The 11534-nt window shown below is 33.9% G+C and overlaps 1 protein-coding gene across 1 annotated transcript in view; it reads right to left on the minus strand.

The window, feature by feature from the left end:
• Nucleotides 1-2307: 2307 nt before the first annotated feature.
• Nucleotides 2308-11534, minus strand: part of KATNBL1 (katanin p80 subunit B-like 1) — a 39652-nt gene continuing 30425 nt past the window's right edge. The window contains exons 2-4 of the mRNA XM_008581299.1: nt 4637-4767; nt 4017-4057; nt 2308-2620 (exon numbers count right to left, since the gene is read on the minus strand). Coding sequence (XP_008579521.1) covers nt 2308-2620; nt 4017-4057; nt 4637-4753 — 471 coding nt within the window. The 5' untranslated portion in view covers nt 4754-4767. The remainder of the gene's footprint in view (nt 2621-4016; nt 4058-4636; nt 4768-11534) is intronic.

Below are 11534 nucleotides of genomic sequence, written 5' to 3' on the forward strand. Positions count from 1 at the left end.
CGAGGGTTCGGATCCCACATACAGACTGGTTCCCGCTCACTGGCTGAGCGAGGGGCGGGCGGGACACCGAGAGTTGCGATCCCGTTGCCGGTCCCGGTCCGGTACAGGCGTGACACTGAGGGTTGCGATCCGTTGCCGGTCACGAAAAAAGACCAAAAGGAAAAAAAAAAAAAAATCTTGCCTTTTCACCTATATGATCATTTTTCAATGTCAAAAAACATATGAGGGTACTTCAAAAAGTTCATGGAAAAACAGAATTAAAAAATAGGACTCTTTCCATGAATTTTTTGAAGCATCCTTGTAGATCAAATTCATTTTTTAAAAAACAATAGCATATTCTCCAGTTTTTATATACCATAATTTATTTAGATTGATTCTGGTTTTAACCTATTAAAACCATACATCTGTGAACATCCTGATGTATGCAAATATGTGCACTTGTACACATACTTTTGTTAAGATTAATTTTACAATTAGAATAGCTAGATCAGCAGTCACATGTATTTGAACTTTGATAAGATAATATGGTATCATTTTAGATTAAGGTTTTAGAGCAGGTACTAGTCAATCAGGAAAAAAGGTTTGAAATAAAAGAGTAATCAATAAACCTAGTAGTTAAATGTGATGTTAAGAAAGGTTTGTAGTGAAAATGAGAAAGCAAAGTAAAAGGTGGGTCTTCAAAAAATGTCTTACTGGCAGTAATTCAAATACACAACCGAAACTTTTTAAGACATTTACACTTAGAAGTTTATTCCCTCAGTTCAAGTGAAGTACCAATCTAGGTCCGATTTCTGGGTTATATAGTCACATGTTCTTTTCCTTCAGAGTATGTAGTTTCTATGACTGTTTGATTAGTGTCAGTCTCATCAATTCTATAACTACATGAAAGTAGGGGGTGATGTCTGTTTTTCACCCACAAATCGGTCTCCTCAGAGCCTGAAGAGAACGTTCGACATTTGGAAATAGCAGTATTAAGTACTAATAGCAGGGAGCCCTCAATAAATATTTGTGAATGAATCAGTATGACAGTGATTCTCTTTAACACTAAGGTTTAGTTACCATTCTATTCTCCACGGACTGTGATAATTCACTATTAAATCAAATTCTTCCTTTCCTCTTTTCTCACAGATACCACTTATTCCCTTCACTTTCCCTAGCATTGCTAACCTTCTATTATTCTAGGATCTTATTTTTATTTTTACAAGAACATTTCCACTGGCAAATGGAATCCTTTTTGCATCATTTCATTATGGTTTTAGTTAATAATACTTTATTTTCTATCTTTCACCTTAATAAATAATAGCATCTTAAATATGGTGCTCAACTTCATTCACCTATACACACTTATTACCTTTTTAACTTAAAAAGATTTTTTCCCTGCTTGTATGGTATAGAAAATGCTTTTCAAGCTGTCATGCCAGAGAGAAACAATATAAAGTTTACCAAATCATAGATAAAAAAAATTAAGGTACATTCAAGCAATATAATATGTATCCATTAAGAAATTGTAGAGGCATTGCATTATTTAATTAGATGGAAAAAATCCATACTTTTTTAAGCACAGAAAAGTTATCAAACTATGTACAGTATAAAGAGAAAAGATAACATCAAAAACTTAATACTACTATTTCTAAATGTCAAGATTATGGATAATGTGCTCCTTTATTTCCTACAACTTATACAATAAAACATGTTTGTTACAAACTCATGCATGTTTGTAAATTATATCAAATCATTCCTTCAAATGACCATTTTATAAAAACTACATTATTGAGGTATAATTTACATACCATAAAATTCATCCATGAAAGTACGTTATTCAATGGTTTTTAGTAGATTTATAGAGTTGTGCGACCATCATCACAATCTATTTTAGAATATTTCTATCACCCCCAAAATTCCCTTGATCCTATTCAAACAACCACTTGTGCTTGACCCAGAAAAGCAGCAAACCACAGCTGGATTGATTGAACAAAGCTTCCACTGGGCAATTTTGAGAGCCCAAAAAATGTGCCTGGATAACTGGCTTCAGTGGTCCACATTTTAGGCAAGAGTTCTCTTTTTCCCTTTCTTTAAATTTCTACTGGCCAAATTGCCACTCTAGATATTTATAGCAGCCTGTCCAACATTTCATTCCATCTTAGTACTAACTTAGAAAAATAAATTACTGATTCAAATTTGATTAATCTGGAAAACTGTCACAGGATGTTACTATCACTCAAATAAGTCTGTATTCAATGAGTGGCAAATTATTCTGTCAGTAGAATATGGCAAAGAAAAAAAATGAATAGTGTAACAGGAATAAAATTAAGCTAGAAATGACTTAGAGAAATGACTCACCTCGGAAAAAAACCCACTATATTTTGATGATGGGCTTTCTGTTTGTGAAGAAGTGGAATCACTGGAATTAACCAAATATGTTCGACTGTCATGGCGTAATTTTTCAGTCAGGTGGCCTGCACAAGCCAGTTCATTTTCCTTATTTGCCATGTCACAGCCCCCACTTTTAGGGGACTGTTTTTTTCTGTAACAAGGATTTGGAAAGGGATGATGAACTTTCTTTCTGCGACAGATCACCTTACGTAGTTTATCTGGGCTTTTCACAGCTTGTCCAACTGTTCTGTAAAAAGAATTATTTTCTTAAATGAAAAAGAACCTTAAGAAAACTTTTAAAAGTTTTTAAACAGAGAGATTTAATAGGTCAAATTTTGTGACTGTAATCTACTAAAAATAGAAATAAATATAATAATGTAAAAAAATCTTAACTCTTAGTTTGAAGAGGAAAATAAAAGTGAAATTACAAATTATCTGGAAGGCAATGACAAGGATGACAATTTATACCAAATGAAAATGAAGAGAGACGTAATAGCTAGATGCTTTTAAAATAAAATATTAAAAGTCATTCTATGAGTAAAAATATTATAACATGTTCTAGACACCTAATCTTCTAATAAAGTGACAAATTGTGCAAGTTTGAGTATTTTAAAGTTTATTTTGATTAAGCTAAAGTATATGTAATTTTGTTTGAATTAGATAAAATACAACAGAACAAATCTCAGGGTTTGGTATAGTGGTTCTCAAATATTTTGGAGTCAGGATGCTTTTGCACTCAAATATTATTGAGGACGCAAAAGAATTTCTTACGTAGGTAATACCTATTGACATTTTATTGTATCTGAAACTAAAACTGAGAAAACTTAAAAATATTTGTTAATTAATTAAAAAAAAATACTCATTACATATTAACATAGAATATTTTACCAGGAAAAAAACCCCGTATTCTCCAAAACAAATAACTAAAAAAATCCAGAGAAGAATGGCATTGTTTTACATTTTTGCAAATCTCTAATATCTGGTTTAACAGAAGACAGCTGGATTCTCATTTCTGCTTCTGCATTTACTCTACTGTGATATCAAATGTTATGTAGTCTTTGGAAAACTCTAGTGTACACTTGCAAAAGAATGAAAATGAAGAAGTTGAATAAAGTCTTAGTGTTGTTATGATAATAGTTTTGACCTCATAAACTTCCTGAAAGGGCCTCAGAGACCCCAATGTACTCAGATCCTACTTTGAGAATTAGTGGTTTTGTAGAAAGTGCCTTTAGATTTTGGGGATCTGACAGTGAATGCCATTTTTACCACTTTCTGGCTGTATGACCTGAAGAAATCACTTAACTTCTCTGATCTTCAGTTTTCTCATCAACTGCTAGGGGTAATGATATCCAATGAGTAGGAGCGTTGTAAGGAACAGAGATAATATTGATGTGTTTATTAGTACAGAGCCTGGCACAAAAGAGCTTTTTGACAATGTCAATTTTATTATATTATTTTATTATATTATTTTAAAATCATATTATTTTAAATTATGTTTATTTTTTAAATTTTAAATATTTAAAAATTATATTTATTTTATTATATTATTTTTTAATTTTTACTATATTATTTTTTCTCTTATTTTCATCCTTATCCAGCTTTCAATATTTGCAGTTTCCCACAAACTTTAAAGAAGCTCTTACCTATTTATGTAAGCAGCCAACTTTTTTGGAGGTTTCTTAACCTAAAAATTAGAAGTAGATAGATAGAGCATATTTAAGTCCTTTTATTTTAATAAAATTATGTAAACTTTGTGATTGATATCTACAAATCTAAAAGTCAACAAGTAGGTTTTTCAGATTAAAGATTTCTCTGTTCTAATGCTGCAGTTTCAATCAGTAGGTACAACAATGTTGTATGTAGGCATTTTTGGCAAAGAAACATATCCATCTCCATATTTTCCAGGCCATGAGTCACATATTATACTTATAGGGTGCTTAATAAGTGAGTTGCATTTTAATATGGCTTAAAAGAAATTATATCATATCAATGTGAATGAGCCTCGCAATGGTGAACAAAAAAGCACCTCTGAGATTCCTCTTAAACTAAAATATTAAAATTATATCCTATCAAAACAGTGTATTGGCCAAAAAGTTTCTAGAGCTTTAGGAATACAATGGCTAAAACTCATTAAATTCTACTCAATTCTGGGAGATTAAGTAGTATTATTATCCTCCCATTATTTAAACAATTTAACCAGAACTATATATAGACTTGACAGCTTAAACTGTCTTAACCTGTTACCTAAAAACTATGAACTTACCTCCTTCATGTTCTTATTAGTGAAATTAGAGATCTTTTTTCTAGGAAGATCAATGGAATGATCCTCAATATTATTACAAAAGTTCCGTTTTTTAACATTGTGGGTTTCAGATGCCATAATCTCTCAAATATCTAGATAACAAAATAAAAATAATAAATAGAAAATACAAAAAGCAAAAGATCATTTCTTTAACACACAAAGATGTAAACATACAACAGCTCTACACTGTGTAAGAGGCTATGAGTAAAGCAGAAAACATAGTTTTAATTTATGCTTTTAAACTTTTAAACACTAAAGAAGCACAAGGCAGGGCATTTCAGCAAATTAAGGCTCTTTCTGTTTTCATTCTTTAGTCCCAACCAGTTGCAATAACATTGTTTATATTTTTTGCCAAAGCAACATGTCCATCTCCCCATTTTCCATATTTCTAGCCACTTATTAAATTCATAGGTTATCAAATCGGATATGTACAGTAGTGGTACCTATGAGATCCAATGTATAGAAGCCTAAAATTTTGGAATCAAATCACTGGGTCAACAACCACAAGCAGCCAGAGAAACCAAAATTGAACCAAGTATACATCTGACTTGTCTTATCCTTACATTTTTCTTTCATTATTGCAGCTACCCTCCAAAGCTTTTCTCTGCCTTTGAAAAAAATAATCCATTTCTCCTAATTATATCCAAAGGAAGGAGGTGAAAATAGATGCTATGACTTCATTTAAATAACAGAAGAAATTAGTGATTTCCCCACTTGTGCTCTGGTTTCACACAAGAAATATATTTTAGATCATGCCTTGAACATAAATTCTCCTTTATTCTTTCTTTAAACATATACTAAGCATTCATTATAAACCAGGCCCTAGAGTTAATATACGTGATGCTCATATCCTGTTCTAAAGACTCATTTAGGAAGCTTTTTAAAAATGAGTCTTACTGGTCCTTAATTTCAGAGACTGTAACTCAGCAAGCCCCTGGAGTAGAGCCCAAAGTAACTACGTTTTTTAAAAAGCTCCACAGGTATTTCTGATGCACACTTCAATTTCTCTAAGAATATGCACATACATGTGAAATTTTGCAAATAATTAATAGGGCATTCTAAGATTTTCTGCAGGTAGCCCATGGATAGCCCTTCTACCTGTACCCTCAGTTAAGAAACCTCTAGGATGAGATCTTTTTTTTTTTTTTTAAGTAAATCAGTAATTGCAATATTACAATAGGGATTCTAGCAGAGGGGCACCCAGACGAAAGCAAAGCTTAACTGAGGAGAGTCTGAAAGGACAAACAGCACACTAAGAAAATAGCATGTGTGGAACTGAAAGGCATGAAGGAACATGATTTGTCTGGCAATCTCTTAAGTAGATACATGTGGCTGGAGCTTAGGCTGGGGGCCAGCTGCAGTACAGTAAGAAATGAGGCTAGAGAGACAGGCAGAAGCTAGATCATAAAGGGTCTTGCCCACAATGTAAGCTCCCCCAACCCCACTTTTTTTTTTTTAAAGGAAAGGGAACTTTTAGTTAAAGATAATGGATTGAATACATGCAATTCCTTCTAACCTTCCCTGAAACACTATTATAATGACAGTATAGGATTTTTAAAGGCATAAAATTTACCCCACGAGGATACAAAGAGCAGATGAGGTGAAGGAAACAACATTTTGCAAACTGCAAAGCAAAAGTGGTAAGTGAGCATATCTGAGAAAGCAAATCCTAAATCAGCAAATGAAGGTGAAAAGCAGAATAAGTACTAAAATGCATACATTAGAAAAGAGGAAAAGTCTCAAATCAATAATCTAGGCTCCCACTTCATGAACAAAGAAAGAGCACCTACTTATCCCCATATACATAAATAACCTCACGATGGATTAAATATTTAAATGTAAAACCTGAAAATATGAAACTACTAGAAGAAAACATAGGGGCGCTCCATGAATGGAGCTGGGCAAGGATTTTTAAAATAAGATTTTAAAAGCTCAAGCAATAAAAGCAAAAACAGAAAAGTGATTACATCAAACTTAAAAGCTTTTGCATATCAAAGGAAACTGCTAACAGAGTGAAGAAACAACCTACAGAAAGGGAAAATATATCTGCAAACTATACACCTGACAAAGGGTTAATATCAAGACTATATAAGGAACTTAACCCCACAGCAAAAAAAACAAATAATCCAATTGAAAAATGGGAAAAGGATTTTAATAGACATTTCTCAAAAGAAGACATACAAATGGCCAACAGACATATGAAAAAATGCTCAACATCACTAATCATCAGGGAAATGCAAAATCAAAACAGATAGAATGGCTATTATATCAAAAAGACAAAAGAAAGCAAATGTTGGCAAGGACGTGGAGAAAAGGGAACACCTGCACACTTGGTGGGATTATAAACTAGTACAGCCATTATGGAGGTTCCTCAAAAAATTAAAAATAGAACTATCATTTAATCCCACTACTGTGTACATATTCAAAGGAATAGGAGGGAAGAGGAGGGTAGAGAAAACAGGGAGAGGCTGGCCATTGGGCATAAGATTACAATTAGATAGGAGGAAAAAGTTCTGATGTTCTATTGCACAGTAGGGTAATCATGGTTAACAGTTAAGTTTTGTATACCACATAATAGCTAGACGAGAGGCTTTTGTATGTTTTTGCCACAAAGAAATGATAAATGCATGAGGTGACTGATACATTAACTACACTGACCCAATTATTATACAATACATATATGTGTCAAAATACCTGATTGTACCCCATAAGTATGTACAATTACAATGTGTAAGTTAAAAAACGAGAAAAAAAATGAAAGAAAAAGGAACATACAGTTAAAAAACACCCCCCCCAAAAAAAAAAAACCAAGAGCAAAATAAACCCAAGCAAGCAGAAGGAAGGAAATAAAAAAGAACAGACGTCAATGAAATTAAAAATCAATGAAACATACAGCTAATTCACTGAAAAATCAAAAAAACGAACAAAACACCGTTGGGGAACATCACTAAGATGGCTGACTACAGGTGCCCAGTGCTTGCCTCCTCAACAAAGAAGGACCAAAACAGCAACAAAAATAACTACACTTTAAGTAGTTGAAGGAAGAACACTGGAATTCAGTTTGGAAGTGACAAAACCCCTCTGAAGAATGGAAACTCGAGATGGCAGCATAGGGAGGGAAGCAAAGCACCCAGCTGGGACTGGTTCGTAGGCAAGAGGAACTCACCATTGTGGACTCACCATTAGAGGAAAAAAGAACAAGAAAAGGATGTCCACTCTCACCACTTTTATTCAACATAGTACTGGAAGTCCTAGCCAGAGCAATTAGGCAACAGAAAACAATAAAGGGCATCCAAATTGGAAAGGAGAAAGTCAAATTGTTCCTATTTGCAGACCACATGATCTTTTATACAGGAAACCCTAAAAGTTTCAACAAAAAGCTATTAGAATTGACAAATTCAGTAAAGTTGCAGGATACAAAATCAACATACAAAAAATCATTAGCATTTCTAAACACCAGTAAGGAGCTAGCTGAAAAAGAAATCAAGAAAGCAATCAAATAGCTACACACAAAATACCTAGGAATAAATTTAACCCAAAAGGTGAAAGATCTCTACAAGGAAAACTACAAAACCAGAATGAGATTATCATCTCATTCCAGACAGAATGGTTATTACCAAAAACACAAAAAATAACTAATGCTACCAAGGATGCGGAGAAAAGGGAACTCATACACTGTTGGTGGGAATGCAAATTAGAACAGCCTTATGGAAAAACAGTATGGAGGTTCCTCAGAAAACCAAAAATAAAACAACCATATGATCCAACAATCCTACTACTGGGTATATACCCAAAGGAAAGAAAATCAGTATGTCAGAGAGATACCTGCACTCCCATGTTTACTGAAGCACCATTCACACTAGCTAAGACATGGCATCAACCTAAGTGTCCATCACCAGATGAATAGATAAAGAAAATGTGGGAGATACACACCCCCCACCAGAGGAATACTATTCAGCCATAAAAAATAATGAAATCCTGTCATTCAAGGCAACATGGATGAGCCTGGAGAACATTATATTAAGTGAAGCAAGCCAGGCACAGAAAGATAAATACTGTATGTTCTTTCCTACATGGAAGCTAAAAAAGCTGATCACATAGAGAGAATAGTGGTCACTAAAGTAAGGGTAGTGGTTTAGCTGATACAAAATTACAGCTAGATAGGAAGAATAAGTTCTAGTGTTCTACTGCACAACAGGGTGACTATAGTTAACAATTTCTTGTATACTTTCAATTAGCTAGGAAACAGGACTTGGAATTTTCCCAACAAAAAGAAATGATAAATTTTTAAGGTGATGGATATGCTATTTAACCAGATTTAATCATTACACATTGTATTAACTAGGTTTAATCATTACACATTGTATACAATAATTGAAGTATCACTCTACCCCCTAAATATGTACAATTATTGTGTCAACCAATAATAAAATTTTGTAAACAGTGCTTCAGGGCTATTAAAGAAGAGAATCATTCTGTTCTAGAGTCTACCCACTTTGTGGTTGTCTCAGCGTGTTTTCATGATGTTTCTCCTTCCCTACCAGTTCCAGTTTCCTCCCTTACTGTCTTCTTTCTTTATCTCCCCAGTGTCTGTCCAGATGGCTGTCTACCTATCTCTCTCTCTCCTCTCCTCTGTCCCTTTCTTTCATTCCTATATTTAATTCTCTTATTTCTTTTACTTCCTCTTTTCTCCTATATATCACCCCACTCCACCAACATTTAACCTCTCTCCCTTAATGCATTCATTCATTCAACTTTTATTAAGGGCATAGCATTGTGCCGCACACTGTGCTAGATGATGAAGATACAATGATGAAGGTGTGGTTCCACAGTCTAGTGGAAGCTACAAGAGTAAAAAAGCTACTAAAGCCCAGTGTAATTGGAGCTCTGATGTAGAGGTAAGTAGGCTTGTACTCTGGGAGCTCAGAGGAGGGGCATCTAATCCAGACTCTGGTGGGAGTAAGGTGTAAGGAGTAATGCTCTGGGGAAGTCAAAGGAAGTGATTTCCAGGCTCAGTTTTGAAAAGTGAAGTTACCTCAATAAAGGAGGGAGAAAAGATAATCTGGGCAAAGAAAGCAAGCAAGCAAGCAAGCACAAAAATCTGGAGGAACATAACCATTGTGCATTTGAATAATTCTAAATGTCCTATGGCTGGAGTGGAAGGTATGAAGGGGCAAAAAACAGAAGTGTAAGGTATAAAGGGGCTGCAAAAATCTGGAGGAACATAACCATTGTGCATTTGAATAATTCTAAATGTTCTATGGCTGGAGTGGAAGGTATGAAGGGGCAAAAAACAGAAGTGTAAGGTATAAAGGGGCTGGAAAGATGGTGTGGCCCTTATGTGAAGCTGGGGTTTATTGTTACTGTTTATTATATAAGTTTATATTCTGTTGTCATATTTGTTTATTGACATGGCTACCTCTGCAATATCCTCTTCAAACACAAGAATTATCTTATTCAATCTTAGCTCAATCTCATGCCTAGGACAGTATTCAGCCTATATAGCAAGTGCTCAAAAAATTTTCAAGTGTTTATATTTCTCAAAACAATTTTAATAAATCAGTTTAGTTGTACATCCTTTAATTTTTTTGCTTTATTAGTCAATTAATTTTAATAGAAAATCCTTAAAACATTATTTAATAGAAAAATGGTTCCATATTGCTATTAAAAATATTTTTCAACATCCATTTGCACGAAATCAGTAAAAGAACTCTCTCTTAGATTCACAAAAAAAATTATACATGTTTTATGTTTCATTTAATTTTCAGCATAAAATAAATGTTTAAGAAATGAAAAAAAAAAATTGACAAACCTCCAGGAAGACTGACAAAGAGAAGAGAGGAGACACAAATTCACAATACCCAGAACGAACAGGAGTTGTATAGTGAAAGGGCAATCACAATACCCAGAACGAACAGGAGTTGTATAGTGAAAGGGCAATAAGAAAACACTACTCTACAAACATAAATTTGACAAGTTAAAAAAAGGACCAATTCCTTTAAAAACTCAAATTACCACAACTCATTCAATATGAAATACATCATTTGAATAGCCCTATAACTAGTAAGAAAACTGAATTTATAATTTTAAAACTCTCCAAAGAGAAATCTCTAAGCCCAGATGGTTTTCCTGGAGAATTCTACCAAACATTTAAAGAAGAATGAACACCAATTTTAAACAATCTTTTCAAGAAAACAGAAGAGCAGGGAAAACTTCCCAATTTATTTTAAGTTAGTATTACCCTGATACAAAACTAAGGACTGGCCAGTTAGCTCAGCAGGTTACAGTGCAGTGTTAAAACACCAAGGTAAAGTGTTCAGATCCCCTTACTGGGCAGCCTCCGAAAAGAAAAAAAGAACAAAAAACCTAAGACAAAATATACAAAAAAGGGAAAACTATAGACCAATAACCCTAAAAACTCTTAACAAAATATTAGCAAATGGATTTCAGCAATACCAAAATGGAATTATATACCATGACCAAGTAGGATTTATTCCAGGGATGCAACACTGCTTTAATATTTGAAAATTAATCCACGTTATATACCATATTAACAGGCTAGGAAAGAAAAACTACATGATCATATCAATTGATACACAAAGAGCATCTGACAAAATTCAATAATAAATTAATTCATAATAAATACTCTCAGAAAAATAGAAATAGGAACTTCCTCAACTTGACAAAAAGCATCTACAGAAATTCTACAGCCAACATTATACTTCATGGTGAAAAAAGGAATGTTTTCTCCCAAGACAGGAACAAGGTGAGGATGTCCACTCTCACCTCTCATTAAAATAGGGGCAGAGGGCCGGCCCGGTGGCGGACTGGAGAGTGAGCCGCTTGGGAGCACAGCGGC

This window comes from Galeopterus variegatus, unplaced genomic scaffold, assembly GCF_000696425.1.
Source record: "Galeopterus variegatus unplaced genomic scaffold, G_variegatus-3.0.2 Scaffold2319, whole genome shotgun sequence".
In the NCBI taxonomy this organism is placed as follows: Eukaryota; Metazoa; Chordata; class Mammalia; order Dermoptera; family Cynocephalidae; genus Galeopterus; species Galeopterus variegatus.